Source organism: Natator depressus, chromosome 1 (assembly GCF_965152275.1).
Source record: "Natator depressus isolate rNatDep1 chromosome 1, rNatDep2.hap1, whole genome shotgun sequence".
NCBI classification, from domain to species: domain Eukaryota; kingdom Metazoa; phylum Chordata; order Testudines; family Cheloniidae; genus Natator; species Natator depressus.
Window position 1 is genome coordinate 169,964,833 of NC_134234.1, and position 22,095 is coordinate 169,986,927.

General features: G+C 39.9%; 1 protein-coding gene across 2 annotated transcripts in view; it reads right to left on the reverse strand.

The window, feature by feature from the left end:
• NCAM2 (neural cell adhesion molecule 2) overlaps positions 1 to 22,095 on the reverse strand; it is a 525,587-nt gene that overhangs the window by 128,757 nt on the left and 374,735 nt on the right. For both annotated transcript variants that reach the window (XM_074971360.1, XM_074971367.1), the window contains exons 10-11: positions 9,724 to 9,911; positions 2,792 to 2,888 (exon numbers count right to left, since the gene is read on the reverse strand). In XM_074971360.1, coding sequence (XP_074827461.1) covers positions 2,792 to 2,888; positions 9,724 to 9,911 — 285 coding nt within the window. The remainder of the gene's footprint in view (positions 1 to 2,791; positions 2,889 to 9,723; positions 9,912 to 22,095) is intronic.

Sequence of the window (22,095 nt, forward strand, 5' to 3'; positions counted from 1 at the left end):
TGGAGAACTAAACTGGGGAAACTTCATGAACTTAAGGCTCGGTTTGAGAATTTATATCTTCCACACTTAGCTTTGGATATGAGAACAGAAGTGCTAAAAAGTCAGTGTTTGTCTGTCAAGTCTATAACACCAACTTTAACTTTGACTTCTCTTTTATGAAAAACCACAGTATTTTACAGTAAAGCTCAAAAGACTGCATGACATTACTGTAAGCTGTGGGGATGTGGACCATTATTGTAGGTACTAATATCACTGCTTTGGGGAGGTTGCTGACCTGTAAACGGGGAGAAAGGTTTGAATGGAGGGAATCAATGTCTTGCCATTGGGGAGGAGGAAATAAGAGTTTTTAACAGCTGGGAGGGTGTAACTGGTTTATTACAATAGAGGAAGTATTAGGAGCCAAGAGGAGAGCTGGACATTTGTGTGTGTGTGTGTGGTGGGGATAAACGAGGGATAGGAAGAGATATTCATCTTGTCATATTCAAATTTCATTGGTTTCAGAGTAGCAGCCGTGTTAGTCTGTATTCGCAAAAAGAAAAGGAGTACTTGTGGCACCTTAGAGACTAACCAATTTATTTGAGCATAAGCTTTCGTGAGCTACAGCTCACTTCATCGGATGCATTGGATTTCATTGGAATGCACATGACATAACACTGGACAACAAGCATTTCTTTGTGCCCTGTCCTGGACTCACACCCTCTTCACCTGGGAAGAGTTGTTTTTTTCTATTATTTCAGAGATTTGGTCTTGGAATTGGATTTCTGTCTTTTACTATTTTATATCTCCACAGATGTGAAGATTTTTGGAGAGCTAATCATTGGAAGAGCTTAGGGAAATAGATTTACTGTGCAAGTATTTTCTAATTTTCAGAAGTACAGAACTTTCTTAGTTATGGACTAAACTTTTAACATATCAAATGCATTATTTTAACTGAGGACTAGTCTAAAGTCTTGAACCCAAATAAGTGGGGGCACTAGAAGATAATCAAATAAGTTGCTACATGTGTGTTTTTGGCCTAGTTGTAGAAGCTTACTCACACAAGTAGTCCCATTATATGTGACCACTTCAGTAAATACTCACCAACATGAGTAAATGTTCCACAAGCAGATCTTTTCTGTTTTATTTCTACACAAGTAAGGTAAAATATTTTTTCCTTTCTGGGAGTGGATTCTAAGTTGTGGGAGGTTCTGAGTTGTGGAGAGGCTGAGTGAGGAGGTAGGGCAAGGAATTCGCTTTATGTGTAATGCTTGGAGCCTGATGGTGTTTCTATGCAAAAGGCAGATGAGGAGGTTAAAGGAATATATATTTTGATTCACTGGCAAGGGGCAAAGGCAAACCAAAGTAGGATCAAAAATGTTTTTTCTCGAGTGTTTACCAGGCTCACTTAAAGTTGGATGGAAAGTCTACTTAATTTCTGATAAATAATACTTTCAGCTACTGTTGGCAGCACAACTGTTTTGATAATTGTTACAAAGGAGAGATGTACCACAACCAGAAAGATCAAAGATGTTTAAAACCGTCTTTTCTTTAGAGGTAATGGGGTAAACTTTCAAAGCTGTGCATGGTTTCTACACAATAAATCCCCTTAATAAATAACACAATTTGCTTCTGCAACTCTTGAAACACTGAAACACTGAAATAAAAGTGTAGTCTATAGTGCAATGTGTTATACAAGTTTAAAAGTAAAAGTAAAGGAAACATCAGTCTCCCTTCAGTCTGTAAATGCATAAAGTAGCAATAATGCCAAATATATATTCCCACTAGGATTGTAAAGAGTATATCTTATTTTTTAGCCTTACATTTTATTACAGTTGCAACAAAGCAGATTGCAGAAAAATATTGTATAAAATAATTCCTTACACTACTAAAAGACAAAACAAAAACACCAAGATCTCCTTTATATAACTCTAGTTAGCTAAAGTAGAAAAATGATCTATGACCAGCTCCTCAGTGGTTGTAAATTGGAATGAGTTCAGCGGAACTATGCTGATTTATATCATCTAAAGAATTGGCCCCTACTGTTTTTTGATCCTGTAAACTTGGTGAAGTTTCACTGCTCTATTTTGGCATTTGACATGTGAGAAGTGAAAAAATGCTATGAAACCAACTCTGGTGTATTCTTTTAGTCATTCAACAAGAAAAAAATCCTTCCATATACTCAGTACTCTGCAAAACCAAGCATATTTGTGAGCACTGCCAAAGGGTGAATACACAAATTTATTTTAAAATTAATCTACAATCCTCTAGATGAATTTAAAAACATCCAAAAGTTCTGTTGCAATTAGCATCCAAAAGTCTGACAGCTTGAATGAATTTAATCCTAAATCCTTGGGCCAAATCCTGCTCTAAATTACACCTGTGCAACCCATGGATTTAACTGGACTTCTAAAATGAAGGAAAAATTCTGCACTTTTAGTTGGCAGACCTGGACTATACATCTCTTGAAAATAGGCTTTGCTGCAGTATTTCAGCACTTTTAGTTCTGATCCTGGTCCTCACACGGAAACACTGGATGCAAAAATGAAAGAGATGGACCTGATTCTCCTTTTCTTACACTGGCATAAAACAAGAGTAACCCCATTAAAGTTAAAGTTCAGTGCAAAAATTTTGGGAAGATCTTATTTTGTGAGAACCAGTTTGTTTTACCTACACAATGTCACATTTTATGAGGACTAAAAAGACAGTTCTAAAGGCTCCAGTGGAATTAAGTGAACGGAAAAAGTCCAATTGTACTTCACAGTGGTGAAAATACAAAGGTATGGATATAGTAACTTGGACACAATATACTCACCGGCTTGCCCAAGGATGTATTCCTGATGTCTTGTTCCTATTCTGTTAGTAGCTGTGCAGTTGTATCGCCCAAAATCATTGTCAGATGTGGGAGCAATCTTTAAAAGAAGCATAAACAAATTTTAAATATTATTTTCTAATGATTAATTACAAAAATGCCATTGACCTTCTCAAAATTTAAATTAATTCTGTTTAAACTGTATTCTGTATTAGGATGTTCCCTTATTTTACCTTATCAAATACGTTTCACAAAATGGTGACATAAATGTGGTAGATCTGTAACAAATTCTCTCTTTTTCAAAGCTTGTATGAAAAAAAATATTCATTAAACAACAGAAGGACAAGGTGAAATATTTCAAATCCACAGTTACACCACTGAATAGAAAACATCCTCTAGGGAAGTTAAAGGCAACATGACCCCTCCTTCTGTCCATAATATGCAAAGGAGGCCACTTTGTCCCAGGAAAGAGGAAGGGACCAGGCTACGAGCCCTCTGGAAACATTTAACCTAACATTAGGGGTAGGTGGTGGCTCAAAGAGGTAGGTGAGCTGTCTTCCAGGATATCTGGGCCCTCACAAATGGACACTGCAAGATTCAGGGTATGCATAGCCTTATCTGTGTTCATTGGACAGTAGCATGGCTGTGAAATATTGGTAGGGGAAAGGTGTTAAATGTATTTCCTCATTTGAGTAATACTATTTTAATTTAAAACAGCGTTTCTCAGATGTGGCCACCAGGGGCTTTCCTTGTGTCCACAGCCTCTTGGGCTGTGATGGTGGGTGGGGAGGGCAAAGCAGCAGCCCCTCTCCCTCCTTGTTGCTCCTGGATGCACCACCTTGATATTGGTTGCTATGGAGATACCTGGGGCACAATGAGGGAGGACCAGGCAGCCAGTGAGTGTCTTCACCTTCCCCGGGGGGGTAAGGGGGCTCAGGCTTTGGGTTCAGCCCTGGGGTAGTGAGGCAGCAGCCTTTTCACAACAGAATTCTTAGCTAGCACTAAATCAATTACAATGATTTGGACATGTATTTGTGCATATTTATTTGTTTTTCCTACAGCTAAATTAAGTATTTTAGGAAAAAGTGTGAGAGCGGCCACCTGGAACAGTTGGTGGCTGCACTATGAGGCCACCAAATAATTTGTCCTGTGAACCCCTGATTTAAAACACTGGATTCTTAGAACTTGTCCATATAGAGAGTTAGTGCATGGCAAGCTGGGGTATAAATCTGCAGCATACTAGTAGTCACATAATAAATTGCAGTGTGAACATAGCGACTGGGCATTAAAAGTTCCACAGAGCACTTTGACCTACTGTTGTTTGAAACATTAATGGGTCAAAAAGCACTATGTAACTTTTAGTGTGTGGTAGCAGTGTCCAAATGGCCAGCTAGCATGTAGCACACTAGAGCAGTGGTTCTCAAAGCCAGTCCGCCGTTTGTTCAGGGAAAGCCCCTGGCGGGCGGGGCCAGTTTGTCTACCTGCCACATCCATAGGTTCAGCCGATCGTGGCTCCCACTGGCCGTGGTTTGCTGCTCCAGGCCAATGGGGGCTGCGGGAAGGGAGGCCAGCACTTCCCTCGGCCCGCGCCGTTTCCTGCAGCCTGGAGCGACGAACCGCGGCCAGTGGGAGCCGCGATTGGCCGGACCTGTGGATGTGGCTGGTAAACAAACCAGCCCGGCATGCCAGAGACTTTTCCTGAACAAGCGGCGGACCGGCTTTGAGAACCGCTGCACTAGAGCACTGTAGATGTACACCACAGCTTGCTATACACTAACTCTCCATATAGACATTCCCTTAGTGGTCATTTTTTTTAAACAGAAGTTGTGACCTTACAATTTGTATGAATATTGAGGTTTATGATCTCTCTCTATCTCCTACAGATAATGTAGGGACCCAATCCTGACGTCCTCTTTTAAGCAAAACTCCCATGGTGTTAATGGGATTTTTGTCTGAATGAAGGACTCAGATTAGGAATTCAGGCAAATTTATAGTCACCATTATGTAAACCATTGCACATTTTCCTGATTACTAACTTATTTTTGCATTACACCATTGGATTCAACACTTCACTCCCCTCACAATATATATATAAAAATACTATTAGTGCCAGTAATGGCTATAACAAGCAGAAACAGATTTGTTAAACCCAAGATATCATATTCAGAACATTTCTCATTACCTCTTCAAGGACTTTTCAATCATTCATTGTCATTATTGATACACTGCAAAGGGAAGAAAGATCCAATAGGGAGAATAAGCAGGTAAATAAATGAGAAGGAAAATCGGGAAGGATTTCTTTCCGGGCATTACTTTTTAAGTTGTGAAGCTCTCATTTTTTAAAAACAGATATTCTAAGACACCACAACGATGCATTTTTCAGTCACCCACTCACAGTGACACTTGAGTTCTCACTGCTCAGGAGCCTCCAGGGCTGGCCTTACCATGAGGCAAACTGAGGCGGTTGCCTCAGGTGCCAGACTGGGGGGGGGTGATGGGAGGGGCGACTAGGACCCAGAGTGTAGAAAATTGTGTCTGCTGCTGGTGCATATGTATTCTCTCTGCTCTAGATGCACAGAGATGGTGGAGTGCTGTGCTGGAGGAAGGAGGGCACAAGAGACAGAACAGGCAGGAAGGAGAAAAGGTGAGAGGAAATAACAGAAAGCAGCAGGAGCTGCAGGGAGAGAGAGGAGGAGGAGGAGCCTCTTATGTACCTCTCTAGCACCCCTAGGAGCTTGGATGGATTAACACCAGCTTCTCAGGGAGCTTCCTGTTTCCTGCTGCTTCCCTGAACCCACTTGAGGAGAACAGGCAGTCAACTGAAGTAGTACGAACCAGCTGGGCCCTTAAGATGTTGATATCTTCCCTCACTCAGGCCCTGCTACCAGCCTGCTTATTTGTCCCCTTCAATTGAGTGTTGAGAGCCACTATAGCTGGCACAGAACAGCAGTCATGAGTGAAAGAAGAAAACACCCCTCTGGGGCAGCATTCAAAAAAACAAAGAAAGCAAAGGAAGCTTTACTATCTAAGCAGGAAGGAGCTCTCCTGAGATACATAGACATAAATGTTCATGGTGAGCCTTCCGGCCCCAGTGAGGATGTGAGTGGTGAGGAGATGCTTGATCTTCCAGTTAGTCAGAGTGCAGGTGACCTGGCAGCTACTGCAACATCCATATCTCCATCTCAAATGGATGCAACCATGCACATTCCTGAAGAAAAGTATAGATCAGAGAAGAGTGTGGTAGAGGCACAAGAAACAGCTGCTGCTGAGTTTAGTTCCTTAAGTCTAGATGATGCAGAACTGTGGACCCACTTGTGCAGTAGCCTGAGGGACTTCCTTGTACTGCATGGGCCACAGCAAGTGAAAAACTTCATGTTCCCCACAGACAATGAAAACAGACACATTACTGGCGTGAAATCCCCAATGGTGACAAAGTAGAGAGGTCATGGCTTATGTACTCAAAAACCCAGAATCCTGCATACTGTTTCTGTTGCAAACTCTTCCAGTCTAATGTTCCAGCCAAATTGGGTTCTATAGGAACAAAGGACTGGAAAAATCTGGCTAGAAATCTGGCATGGCATGAGAAGGTAGCAAATCACCAGAGAGCATTCCATAGGTGGAAAGAGCTTGAGATGAGACTAAGGTTAAAGGCCACCATAGATGATCAGCATCAAGAGAAGATTGCATCAGAGTCTCTTTACTGGCAAAATGTTCTGAAAAGGCTCATTGCCATTGTGAGAATGCTTGCTACCCAAAACCTAGCACGGTGTGGCACTTCAGATCAGCTGTATGTGCCAAACAATGGAAACTTCCTTAAAATTGTGGAGCTGATGGCTGAGTTTGATGCTGTACTCCAGGAGCATCTAAGAAGAGTCACCACCCAAGCAATGTACACACACCACTACCTTGGAAAAACAATTCAAAATGAGATCATACAGTTACTGGCAACAAAAGTCAAACAGAAGATTGTGGCAGATCTGAAGTCAGCAAGATATTACTCTGTTATTCTGGACTGCACACCTGACATCAGCCATATAGAACAAATTACTTTAATGGTGCATTTTGTAACAACAACAGAACCTAGTGAAAATGTCCCTGCAATGGTGACTGTCAGAGAGCATTTTCTAGAATTTATTGACATTGATGATACTACAGGAACTGGTATGACAAATGTGCTTCTTAAAAAGCTGGAAGATACGGAAATTGTGATAGCTGACATGAGAAGTCAGGGCTATGATAATGGTGCCAACATGAGAGGAAAGAACAGAGGAGTGAAGACACAGATCCAAGAGTTAAACCCTCGAGGTTTTTTGGTCCCATGCAGTTCTCATTCATTGAACTTGGTGGTCAGTGATGCAGCATCAGCTTCTAGTGAGGCTGCTGAATTTTTTGATGTAATTCAAAGCATGTATGTATTTTTCTCTGCATCAACTCATCGATAGCAAATTTTGAAGCAACATCTGGGAACATCCTCTCTGACACTGAAACCACTGAGTGCCACACGATGGGAAAGTCGAGTGGAAGCGATAAAGCCTATCGCACACCATATTGGGAAGACAGATGTTATCATTCTGGAGGATAATGCTATGACAGGAACTGTTCATGGGAGAACAGTGGCAGAGGGAAATGGAATCACCAGAAACATACATAACTTCAAATTTCTGTGTGGCTTAGTGTTGTGGCATGACATACTGTTTGAAATAAATGTTGTAAGCAAGAGACTCCAAGGTGTTGACCTTGATATATCTGGAGCAATGGAACAACTGGGCAAAGCAAAGTCATACCTACAGTCTTACCGGTCAGATGAGGGATTTCAAAACGTTCTGAAGAGTGCACAGAAGTTGGCAGAGGATCTTCACACTGAAGCTATTTTCCCACCCATTCAAGAATACAAGAGTCACCGAAGGAGAAGACATGTTGATTATGAGGCACGGGACAATCCCAATCCCAAACAACAATTCAAAGTTGAATTATTTAACCAGGTGCTAGAGAGGAGTAGAACAGGAAGAAGGTAGAACTGAGACCTTTCAAAGTTTTGGCCCAAGCGAGGGTGCCTGGGGGCATCATTTGAGCTCCCTGCCTCAGGTGCCAAAATGTTGTGGGCCGGCCGACCCTGGGAGCCTCAAACAAACAGTCAGTGGATTCATGCTTTAAAATCAAACTTCATCTATGAACCTCCTTTTCATGTGACATAACTACAAACTCAATTTAAAAGAAGACAGTCTAAAGATAGTGACATAGAATAGCCAGCTAGCCAGTAGTGTTTGTTTGTGTCAAATTCACAGTGACTTTGAACCCATTTTCTCTTACAGTCTCTTAAAATCTTGTTTGCATGATAATAAGCAGATACTATCCTGCTCCCTATGAAATCAATGACAGGGTTTTCGCTGACCTCAAGGGAAACATGATAAGGCCCACTGACAACTTAGAAGCACATGTGTCAACAGTAAGCACTGCATTGTATTTTATAGACTACACTGATTTGCTGAAATTACACAGGAAACTTTCCCACAATCTATTCAGCACTAAATTATCAAAGAATTAGGAACAAAGCAACTCATTAGGATTAGATTTAATGTAAAAATGTATTAGCAATCAGATATAAAATACATTTGTTTTACTCACACAAATGGAAGATCTAAAACATTATGTCTTGTGTAATTTTATATATGTAATACTGAGAAATTATCCCTCCCCAGGAGTGATAATATTCTTTTTCACTTTTAGAGCACTTTTCATTCAAGGACACCAAAGCACTTGATATATATTTATTAATTTACCTTCACAACACTCTTCTGAGGAAGACTCTTTCTGACCCTCCAGGGGCTACCCTACTGAAACTATGAGCCAAATGTATGTTAAAACTTCCTAACTGTTTTCTACTGTCTTTATAACTTCAGTAGAATAACTAGATCAGATACTTATCTGAAATAATGTACATGTTAGCAATGCTACTTCATTCCTTTCATTTTACATATTTTTGATGTATTTTGTTGTAGTGCATCAGGATGCCAGTACATAACCTTTATTTCCATATTTACTAACTTCATTGGGGTCCATTTCCCCGATAAACCAGAACTGGAAATGGACTTAGGGAAAGGCATTCCCTAAAAAAGGCGGGAAACAGGACTGGTGTCTGGTACAGTGAGGAGACAATCTCCTCTTCTCCACCTCCTCAACCCTCACATGAGAAGAGAATGCTGGAGTCCAAGCAATGGGCTAGGGACCAGCTGTTGAGTGGGGAGGGGCTGACATCAGTCCTGCCCCGGGTGAAAATTATTAAGGAAGGACTCATGACCTGCACTGTATGAGTTATTGCAGGATAGTTCCCAGATGAGTTAAGTTAATAAAATTGTTGGGGCCTAATTAAATCACATCCTTCGCATCTGCTTTTTCCTCATGTGTGGCAGACAACATAGCTTGTTCCTGACTTATTGGGACTGGCTCTAAGAGATAAGAAAGGACTTTAGTCTCTATACAACAGCCTTGTTATGGAGACTTACAACAAGAAAGACAATTAGTTTTGTATTGCATATACCTGTCTGCTTTGAGCTGGACTGAAATGGCCAAATTTTTTTCATGCAGGCACTAAATCATTCATAATATCAATCTACTGAATCAGTTTTACTATTTTTTAAATCTTCATGTTTTATTTACTACTTTGCAAAAAACTCAGGTTATATTAATGTTCACTGAGAGTGGTGAACTGAAGGCAAGACAATTGATTAGAACCAAGGACTTCTTTCTAGCTGATCACAAGGAATATGGAGATAAATAGCTCATAAGATTTTTTTCCCTCTGAAACTTCTTCATTACATCACAGATCTGATCCGCAAGTGTTTTATACAACCCCAGTAATAATTCCTGACCGGTGAAGAAATTAAATGACTCCACACTGATAAATGTAATGTGATAATTTACATTTAAAGCCTTACCTCTAATATCAGCTTTCTTCCTGCACTGTAAGTCTTTAAATGGGTAGTATTTTTTGCCGGTAAAACCAATTTTCCTCTTCTCCAGTGAACTGAAGCTATAGGATTAGATAGTACTTCACAACTTATATTGATAGGATTGCCTTCCCAAGAATAATACAAGGTTTGATTTGACACAAATGTTGGAGCATCTGCAAAAAAAGAGAGTATTAAACAAATATGTTATCTGCCTCTGTTTCCATAAAAAATGCAACACATTTTTATTCAAGTATACACTATTGAGGTTATCATAGAAATCTGAATTTAGAAATGTGTCATTTCATAATGTGGACTGCTCCAATGTCAATTCTCATCTATGAGTTTCTCACGTAGTCATCTTGGATCGTTCTCTGAAACCATCCCATCAATGTGCAGTGGCAGTCAAAAAAGCTAACAGAATTTTAGGAACCGATAGGAAAGAAATAGATAATAAGATAGAAAATATCATAATGCCATTATATAAATCTATTGTATGCCCAGACCTTGAGTACTGTTGAATACTGTGTGTGCAGTTGTCCAGCTATACCAAAAGAAGGACAGGAGACACTTGATATGGATTTAATCAGACTGCAACTTTATTATTAGATGTCTGGGACTACCTGGCAGAAAAAAGTGTACAGTGAACGTAAACCCTATTTGTTTTGTAATTAACTGGGAATGCGGCTTCCACCAGCTCCCCCTCTTTTTCCATCCAGGTCCCACCAGCAAATCCATTGTTGGGACCTTACCATCCACACTCCCTCGTAGGAGGGGTAAGGTGGGCTACAAGAAAGGGGGTTTGGCTCCATGCCGTTCCAACCATAGCCCAACCCCCCCACCGTTCTGTTAATTTAACCAACGCCACCTTTTTAAGTCCTTTACCAGGCCATTCATCTGGTCACTGGATGCCTTCCCAATGGAGAACCTGCACTGGACATCCGCCCCACACTTACCAAGTAAGTTGTGACATACAGCCTACCACACCTTTTGTGCTCAGCATAATAGGTCCTCCCTAACACCCGCTGTGGGGAAGGTGAAAAAAACCTACTCCACCGAAGCCAATATGGTGGTGAGGGGAAAAATTTCTTCCCAGACCTCTCAAAGAGGAGTGACTACCACAATGCCCACAGCAGGTTCAAACCCACCTGATAATCACGCCTTAAGGGGAGGGAGGGTGGGTGCTGCCTTGCCTGCTGCATGGAGAAAGAGGTTTCCAATGCCAGAGCTTGCACCTTTAAAGCCTTCCACTCTTACATTCCAAGGGGGTGAGTCAGTGCTGCAAAGCAGACCAACACCACCTATTTGCAGCAGTTTCTGAACTCTGTTCTCTCCCCCTTTGCCCCATGCTTGCCATAAAGCACTACTGTCTTCCTCCAGGAAGCCTGGACAATGGCACCCCGCTTTTGGTGCAGGGCAGTCATTCTTGTTGTCCCATCTATATATCTATATCAAATCTATACCTATCTATAGATAGATAGATAGATAGATAGATAGATAGATAGATAGATAGATAGATAGATAGATAGATAGATAGATTCATATGAACTGGAAAAGTTGAAGAGAACGGCAAAAAAAAAAAAGATCAGAGGGATGGAGCAGCTTCCATATGAGGAGAGATTAAAAGGACTGGGACTATTCATTTTAGAAAAGAGACGACTAAGAGGGGATGTCCTAGATGTCTATAAAATAATGAATGCTGTGGCAAAAGTGAATAAGGAAGCCTTATTTACTTATTCCCAGAACGTAAGAATCAGGGATCACCCAATGAAATTAATAGGCAGTGGGGTTAAAACAAACATAAGTAAGCAGTTCTTCACACAATGCACAGTCAACCTGTGGAACTCATTGCTAGGGGATGTTGTGAAGACCAAAATATCAGTGGCTTCAAAAAAGAATTAGGTAAATTCTTGGAGGATAGGTCTAACTGCTATTAGTGAAGATGCATCCCCATGCTCTAGGTGTCCCTAAACCACTGACTGCCTGAAACTGGGACTGGACAACAGGACATAGATCACTGGATAAATTGCCTTGTTCTGTTCATTCCCACTGAAGTATCTGGTACTGGCCACTGTTGGAACACAAGATACTAGGCTTGAAGGACCTTTGGTCTCACCCAGTATGACCATTCTTATGTTCATGATGGATTCTGGATCTCTTATTTTGGAAAAATTCTCTTCCAGTAATACTGTATTAGATGAGGCCCTAGTTAATCTCTTTCAGAGTATTTTATTTGTTACTGCTCTAAATAACTCTATACCATATCATTTGAATCCTTCTGAGCTCTGACTTGACAAACTGCACATAACTACCTTGCTGCTAGCTTGTTGGAAGGAAGATCTCTACATACTTAATTTAGAGAAAAAATTACTAAAATTGGTTGCAGCTTTATTATGGCCAAGAAACGATGAACAATTAATGGCCAGTAACAAGAAGCCTATGAAAGCTAAATCTTAGAAATGCAACGGAGGGCCTGTCCTAGTCTCCAGACCTATAACCTGAAAGAAACTAAAGCCACACCTGGTATAATAAAGTGCATCAGGGATCAACTGCCCAAATGTTTATGTATATTATGAAAGCAGCCTAGTTGTTGTACAGAGAGCATAAGCCCTCATCTCACATGGCAAAACTTTCATCAATCTCTTGTGGTCAGCTTTTTGGAATCCCTCTCTTACCTGTGGTCTAAAGTGGCTGACAAAGGGTACATTATGACACAAAGAGGAAAATCCAAAGCATCACAAGAAAGCATCTGTAAAACCTGAGGTTAGAGACACACATGTATTACCCACTATCCACTCTATCCTGAATCTTGATGATTAGTATCCTTGTACTTAGTTAGGATGAATTTAATCCTAGTCCTTTAAGAAAACTTTAAGGGAAGGGGCAGGACAAAAGAAGGCTGCACCGCTGCTGCATACATGCCTTTAAAATTGCCAGGTTAAGCAGGTGGCCAGCTGGGGAGTGTGCAAGCCTACCTAGTTGCCATGCTGACCTCCAATAGGGAATTGGCAGATTGTGATATGACCACTACAATCCTGTCTTCTCCCACTTAGGCCATGTCTACACTTGGAGCTGGGGGTGTGATTCCCAGCTCCTGAAGACATACTTGTTCTCGCTCTCAAAGAGCTAATGCCCGAGAAACAGTATTGTAGCTACAGTAGCATGGGTATCGGTGAGTGATGGCATGGACTCGCCACACCTGATTAAATATATACAGGGTCCATGCATGCACAGTGTTTGTTCTTACACTGCTGTTTGCCACCACCTATGCAGTGATCCAATGACTGGAAGTTGAAGTTAGACAAATTCAGACTGGAAATTAGGGGTACAATTTTAAAAGAAATTAACCATTGTAACAGTTTATCAAGGGTTGTGGTGGCTTCACCATCACTAACAATTTTTAAATCAAGACTGGATGTTTTTCTAAAAGACATGCTCTAGGAATTATTGTTGGGACGTTCTAGGTTATGGAAAAAGGCAGACTAAATGAGCACAATGGTCTCTTCTGGACTTGGAATCTATGTTGCTGTGGCTACATTACTATTTGTAGCATGCTAATTGATGAGAGATAGAGTGAGTATGTCTACACGAGCTGCTTCAATCACACCTCTTTCTCCAAGTATTGATGTAATCTCAGTGTTCCTCAGGGTAAAACAGGCATCCAATGGCCCCCTAGCTGAATTAAAGGAAGATGATGCATCCCTAGTCCATCTCCTGCTTCCGTAAATAATCCCTATCAATCTGAAGGGGTTGGATGAATTTTAATCTCATTGTTGCTAGTAAATTTTTTAATCACACTCTTGTTATATTTTAGGGGTATTAGAGAAAAATTCAGTGTGTTAATCAAAGTCAAAATTAAATTTTTTTAGTCTTTTTCATTTTGGAAGAAAAAAGAACATATGTCCACTGAGAACATATTCTAGAAGCTGATCACATAGTAGTGCCATCTCTGGAATCTGAATGTCTGAAATTTGGCTTTGTTTATATATGTAAATGGTTGTTAGCCGTCTTACAGCCTAGTGGGCAATCTTACCTCTATTATATTCTGCTTTCCATTATATTCTGTTTTATTATATTCAGCAGTAATACAAGGAACCTACAGGCTTGTATCCTGTAAGACATTGGCTTCAGCAGTTAGCATGAGGCTTGTGGCCTATGAACTTTGGCATAGATTAAGTTAGGTAACTCATAAATTTGGGGGAACTGGAAGTACAGTGTAGGGGGATTTTCTTCCATAATGACATAACCTGAGAACATTAATTGACACCAGCTTCTAGAGGTTTTGGATGGAACATCCGACTGCAAGAGTGCCATGACAACAAATTGACATATATGATAACGGGGTGAAATCGTAAATACACTAACCTATAGAAGGAGGACACCTTAACATTGATAAGGGGAGGAAATACAAATAAGGAAGGGGGGAAGAAACTCCTATTAAATATGCATTAGACATGGTAACGTCAGCATAACATATTATAAAAGTGGCATGCCAGGGGAGCAGGGGAGAGAAATGTAGCCCTTGGGAGGGCCCAGAATGATGGCTACTGGTGAAGATGAGGAAGATGATGGTGATGAGGAAGATAATGGCTAACATTTCAGGTTGTTCTGCAAGGGATGGTGTGAGTATGGATGTTCAGATGTACTTTCTGTGTTATCTCTATCTACCTGACTGAGTTAGAGTGTGTGTGACTTTGCTAAATGTATGAATACATTAATTATTTGTAAATATAAAGGAGTTCCTATAGTGTGAGTGTTGCAGTTGTGCACATCGGGGTTCCCAACTATACAATAATTTTTAATAATACTGGGCCTGATCTTGGGACAAAAACCTGTCAACCCTCAAAGTGATAACAGGGATTTTTTATTCTTAATCTACAGATCAGGCTACAGCCTCTATAACTAACTGAATGAAAGAAGATGGTCTTGTGTTTACAACTGAACTGAGATCTATGAGCACTGGGTTCAGTGCCTGTCTCTGTCAAAGACTTCATATGTGACCTTCAGCAAGTCACTCACTTTCTCAGTTCCTGGAGTGTAAAAGAGGACAATTAATATTCCTCTCCCCCATACTTTTTCTGTTTAGATTTAGATTTCTATTTAGATTGTAAGATCTTTGGCGCAGGAATAGCCTTTTCCTATGTATATGTACAGCACCTAGCACAACAGGGCTCCAATCTTGACTGAGGTCTCTAAACACTACAGTAATCCAATAAGTAATATTTGAAGATCCAATAGTACACTGTCACCCTACTGAAAAAGCAGAGATGGTATATCCACATATCTTCAGCATGTGTACTTGAAGTCTCCTCCACAAGAGGGTAGCTTAGCTAAATGTGGGTAAAATTAAATTGAAATCAACACTAAAATGTATTACACTATTAGAAAATGGTGGATCTGGAGGGAAAACTGTAAGTCCGTGAAAAGACGAAAATAATCAGTTTATATTTAAGGGGAGTGTTAGGAGCTTTGAGACCAGAACAAATGCTGAAGTCTAGCCTTAGGAATGGTTTAAGTATGTGTTTTTTGAAATGCAAATCTACAAATTCCTTCCATATTTGCCTTTGTGAAAGAGCATCATCTTTTGGTGTAATTCTGCTACTGTTACAGGTGTATATACTGGCCTTGACTGACATCACTGGGAGTTCTGAACGCAGTAGTCAAGAATGATATATTACTGAGAGTAAGCAAAGCTTTTCAGAAGTATTCAGCTTTTTCCTTTTCCAAAGGGCTGCAGCTGGATCTAATTTAATAAGGAGTGAAAAATATGTGTTCTCATGGCCATATTTGAGTTTTGTAGTAGAAGCAGGAGCTCATCTTACTCTTCCAAAGGTTATAATACTGAGTAATTTAATCACACCTCGGTTCATGCAATACTTAAATACTTAAGTCAGAGCTATGGTACTTATATGTAATATCTAAAGGGCAGATTTTGGCCTGAAAGTACTTTTACATGAAGGATGAAATAGCAGAGGATTTGATATTTCATATTAACAGAGCTTTGTGAATGGGAAAGCTTGCCATAGCATGTGCCTGCATTATGATTAGATGAGTTCAGCACTCTTACAGCACTAAACCTGAGTGCTATGGCGACTGCTGGTATGATGGGCTGATTAGGGAGAATGGTCAGGAGGGTAACTGAAAAACTGGCACTCCCCCAGCAGGCAATTTTTGCATACCCCGAATTATATGTAAGAGTGACACTGCATACTAGAGCCAAGAAAGTATGTGTGCACCATGTCACACCACAGCAATATGTGCCACAAAATGCAGCAATTCCATCATGCATTTTAGATATGCAATTTCTATTCCATAGCACATAATTTCTCAAAATTACTTGATATTCCTGAACTAGTGGACATTAGGGTGGATGCAGAAGGTGGCAAGTTGTTCTGTCTGGTCAGCAGTAACTTTTCCACCTCAAGGTCTGATTTTTGATAGTGATATAATCCAGGCTGGTTGTGTGCTGTTTCTAACTCACTTTTGATCAAATCACATCCCCTGTATCAAGGGAGGTATTATAAAGCAAATGAGGAGGTTGTGAATGTCTGTAGGTACACACATCTTGGAGAACAGAAGACTACCGGGGGAGACATCTATCAACCTCTTAAAAACAAAGACAAATCCAAGTTTCTGAGACCTACATTATTTATTCAATTATGTTTTTAAAAATGGACTGAATCTTATGTTCAGGGCACATACACTCATGCTTAGGCTTTTATGGGAATAGGGTGCCATAGAGAATAGCAGAAGGAAGTTATAAATAGGACCAAATGTCCCTCAAACAAAGTTGCTTCTGAAATCAACAGTTCAAAAACACTTGGCATTCTAAACAAAAAAAAAAGGTCTCTCAGTTTTCCCAACCTCCCAGAAGCCCTGAAAAGAGGTTAACAGATCTGGGCTTTGGCAAAGCGATGTGGGAATCAAATTCCAAAGTCCATGGCCCTTCATGGTAAATTCCATGCTTTAAGACCCTTCACGAGCTCCTTCCCTCTTACCAACCGGGAGGGATTGTTTGCAAATCTGAACTCATAGAGGATGGGTAAGGGTCCAGATGACTGAAGAAGGGCAAACCTAGTACCTGTCATTAAAACTGGGAACGAAGAGGACCTAAGGAATTCTAGACCAGTCAGCTTAACTTCACTGGAAAGATACCTGAAAAAATTATTACAATCAATTTGCAAGCACCTAAAGGATAACAGCATTATAAGGAATAACCAGCATTGATTTGTCAAGAACAAATCACACTAATTTCCTTCCTTGACAGGGTTACTGGCCTAGTGGGTAGAGGGAAAGCAATAGATGTGATATAACTTGATTATACTAAGGCTTTTGATACAATCCCACATGACATTCTCCCAAAGAAACTAGGGAAATGTGGTCTAGGAGAAATTGCTATAAGGTAAGTGGCACAACCGGTTCAAAGATGATACTCAGAGAGTAATTATTAATGATTTACTGTCAAACTGGGAGGATGTATTTAGTGGCGTCTCACAGGGATCAGTCCTGGGTCCGATACTATTCAACATTTTCATTAATGGATTCGATAATAGAGTGGTGAGTATGCATATTCAATTTGCAGATGATACCAAGCTGGGTGGGGTTTCTAGCACTTTGGAGAACAGGAATGGAATTCAAAATGACCATAACAAATTGAAGAACTGGTCTCAGTTCAATAAGATGAAATTCAATAAAGATAACTGCACACTACTGCACCTTGGAAGAAAAAAATCAAATGTACAACTACAAATGGGAATAATTGGCTAAGTGGTATCAGTGAAGAAAAGGATCTGGAAGTTATAATGGATCACAAATTGATGATGAGTCAACAATGGGATGCAGTTGTAAAAAAGGCTAATATCGTTCTGTGATGTATTAATAGGCGTGTCATACGTAAGACATGGGAAGTAATTGTCACTCTCTAGTCAGTATTGGTAAGGTCTAAACTGGAGTAGTGTGTCCATTTCTGGGGGTCCTACTTTAGGAAAGATGTGGACAAACTGGACAGAGTGCAGAGGAGAGCAACAAAAATGATTAAAAGTTTAGAAAATCTGACCTATGAGGAAAAGTTAATAAAACTGGGCATGTTTAGTGTTGAGAAAAGATAACTGAGGGAGGACCTAACAACATATTTGAAGACTGTTAAGGGCTGCTATAATGAGGACTGTGATCAGTTGTTCTCTATGGAGCTAGGACAAGAAGTAATGGGCTTAAACTGAAGCAAGGGAGATTTAGGTTAGATATTAGGAAAAACTTTCTAGCTATGAGGGTAGTTAAGCTCCGGAACAGGTTTCCAAGGGAGGTTGTCTAATCCCCATTATTGAAAGATTTTAGCAATAGGTTAGACAACACATGTCAGGGATGGTCTCAGTTTACTAGGTCCTGCCTTGGCACAGGTGATTGAACTTAACTCCTCAAGGTCTCTTCTAGCCCTACATTTCTGTGACTCTATGATTTAACTAGGGTATGGAATCATGAGAAGAGAGCAGTGATCTCTGAGATAAGCAGGACCCAACCACTTAAGATCTTAAAAGACTATAACCAATACAATAAATTGCATCAGGAAGTGAATAAAAATCTAGTGCAGATTGTAGAGCAGAAGGTATACTATGCATTTTCTTCAGGAAATGCTCCTCAAATGGGCTCCCATATTCTGCAGAAGCTGAAGTTTCCCAGTGATGTTAAGCAACCCATCCCAAAGGAAAGGGCATTACAGCAGGAGAGGGTGTCAAGGCTGAATCCCCACTCTGTCACTCTGAGTGCAGGAAGTGGGGGTCCGCAAGGATTTTAAAAATTAATACTTGCCACTCCAGGCTTCTATTAAACCCCCAAGGATACAGCTTTTCTCTGACTATGCTTGGTAAACGCTGCCACCATCCAAATGCAAAAAAACAAAACCAAAAACCTTGGACCCAGGAAGGAACACTTGGGAATTCCTCCTGTGAGGTACCCTCAAAACCTTTCACACCCACTCCAGGGAAGAGCTGAGAAAGAAAACAAAGGAAATTAGCTGTTGCCCCCAACTAATCAAACAGCATATTCACAAACCAAAAATCCAATCCTGTTCTTAAAAAAGGTAAATCTTATTAAAAAGAAAAAGAAAGAAAATAATCTTAGGCTTTTTGCTAGATCTTAAAAGAAACAATTACAAAAACTAAGCACCCAAAATATCTTTCTTGGGGTTCAGCTTAAATGTTACAAGCAAACAAAAGCATCTGGGGTTAGCACAGAGGAGAACCACAAGCCAAAATAAGAAATAAACCTGATAGTGTCTAACTAAACATTCCCTATCCAAATTATTTCTTCTAGGTATGGAGGATACTTTTTCATACCTGGTTCAAACCTTACACAGCTTTTCTGCTTATAGCATTGCTGCTCTGTGTCCCTGCAGCCCAGAGAACAACAGACAAAGGGAAAGTTTTTTCCCAATTTTAAAAAGTTCTACCTTCCCATTTGCTCTTTTGGTCAGGTGCCCACTCCTTTTCATTTACCTGTGGGCTTGTTAACCCTTTACAGCAAGAAGAGAACAGACCAAGAGGAATTTTACAGCTAACTGTATCGCTGGGTGTCCATCAAAGGGAGCTACTCCCCTCCCCCTCTTCATGTATCACAGAGGGCATTACAGCAATCCTGTCTCAAGGTGAAATGGCAGTGAGCACTGTGGCAAAATCCACATTCAAAACAAAATAATGCTGACACCCGAGTCAAGCACAGATTCATCTAAGTGGGACTAGATGTCACATGGAGAATATAACCCCCATAAGTTGCTTTTTTACAACAAAATTAAGGATCATATTATAATGGAAAAAGCCCTGATGTATGTATGTGTGCTTTTATATGGCCTGTATTGCCGTTAATTGCTTATTGTATTGTATTATGTCCTGATGAAGGTTCAGTAGTTAGCATCTGCCTCACAAAAATACACACAGTTTCTTACAGAAACATTGTATGTGTTTCAGAGAAATAGAAATCATTAAAATAGAAGCATATTTTTGAAATTACTGAGGCGGGAGCATATAAACTATAAACTTCTGCAAAATCAAATCTGGTAAAAATGACAGTATTCTAGAAAACTGAGGAATAAGTTAAATGCCCCAAAATTCTGGTGACAAAGGAGAATACAAATCAATTGAATAATAAAGCATATCCAAGTAGAAATTAATGGAAAGGCCTTCTGATAAGTAAATATCTCCTTAAGCAAACACAGAGATGATTAGAAAAGTTCAACTAATTGCTACATTTTCTTTGTTGAATATTTTACCTAAATCCATTATGCAGAATTTACAGAGGATTTGAAATATACTAGTATTTAGAATACCTATTGTCTTGTCATACATAAAGAATAGTTCACATATATTAGAAAGTTAAAATCTTTGGAATACAATTATGCACATCTTATACACGTATAACATGGATGCATTACAAACCAGAGATTAAGCGGATGTGCAACATAGGTTTCATTTGTGCCTGCCAGAAAATAGATCCAGGACTGACCTTAAATACATCCCACCTTTTTCTGCAAGATATGCTTCCCTAGACAGACAGTGAGCTGGTTGCAAAGCAAAGCAAAGCAAAGCAAGCACTGTCAGCAGAAAAGTAAAAATTGGACTTCTGTACTTTAAAATACAGATGATCCAGAACCTAAATTCCAGATCTGAATACACTGAACTTTGATTAAGTTTAGATCAGGGGCCAAGCTTAATGACTGGTCCATAACACTGTCACAGACTGAACCCCAAAACCTAAATGCAATCCCCAAGGACTCTGGGGAATGTTGGAAACAGATTACCTTTCAACTTTGTGGATCTCTACTGAAAAGAGAGCTGTAGAAAAGCTACTATTGATAGTTACTACAGTTGGACTAAAAAAAATTTATAAATCTGAATGGTAAAATGAGGAGGAGTATCTTTGGGAGGCAATTCAACATACAGTGAACAAGAATACACAGCACAACATAGTAAAGGCATGTAATTAAGCTAAAGTCACTGATTATACTAGGATCCTTTAATAAGACTATTTCAATCTTACAGTGACATTTAAGAAGTTCAGAATAGGGTGAAAAGTAAATTCATACTGTTCTTGTTCTTTTTAAATAGGAAAAAAATAGTCTTAAGTCAGCATTGCGACTAGGAGAAGTTGATCTGCATAAATTATGTAGAGCAGGAAAGCCTTGGCTCAAATCTGTCTCCATACATTTGATTATCCCTATTAGGCTTAATGTCTCAGAAATCGCAAGGGGAGCACAGACTAATACATCACTTGTCACATCCAGAAGGTAATTCAATTAATGATTTCATAGATCCAACCCTCGTGTATGTTCAGAGTCATATGCAGAATTGGATATGGCAAATTACCTGATTCAGCATGTGTGCTGAGGGACCTATAACAGCCAAGTGGTACACTGAATCACATTTTTGCTTGTTAATAGAAGACCAGAGGTTTTCAAACTTTTTACTATTTTTTTCCCAAGGAAAAAATATTCAGGACAGCAGGATGACACTATAGATATAGTGGACCAGATTTAGCCTAGGTTGATTCTGGCTTTATGCCCAGGCAGCTACCCTGTGGAGTGGTAGAATTGGATTGCATTAACTATCCTCCTGATGACTGGAGGATAGATAATGTGACACCAGCTTTTAAAAGAGGCACCACAAATGATCCTGGTCATTATGGGTCAGTGAGCCAAACTTCAGAACCAGGCAAATTGGTTGAAACTACAGTAAAGAACAGAACTATCAGACACAGAGATGAACATGATTTGTTGGGGGAAGAGTCAACACAGTTTTTGTAAAGGCAAATCATGCCTCACCAATCTATCAAAATTCTTTGAGGGGGTCAACAAGTGTGGGGACAAGGGTGATTCAGTGGATATAGTATACCTGGACTTTCAGAAAACTTTTAACATGGTAACTCAACAAAGGCTCCTAAGCAAAAAAAAAAAAAAAAAAAGCAGTCATGGGATAAGAGAAAAGATTCCCTCATGGATCAGTAACTGGTTAAAAGACAGGAAAGAAGGATAGGAATAAATGATTAGTTTTCACAATGGAAAGAGGTAAATAGTGATGTCCCCCAGGCATCTCTACTAGGATCCATACTGTTCAGCATATTCATAAGTGATGTGGAAAAAGGGGTAAACAGTGAGGTGGCAAAATTTGCAGATGACACAAAATTACTCAAGAAAGTTAAGTCCACAGCAGACTGCGAAGAGCTACAAAGGGATCTCACAAAACTGGGTAACTGGGCAACAAAATGACAGATGAAATTCAGTGTTGATAAATGCAAAGTAATGCACATTGTGAAATATAATCCCAACCATACATCCCATATGTTGGCACCCAAATTAGCTGCTACCATTAAAGA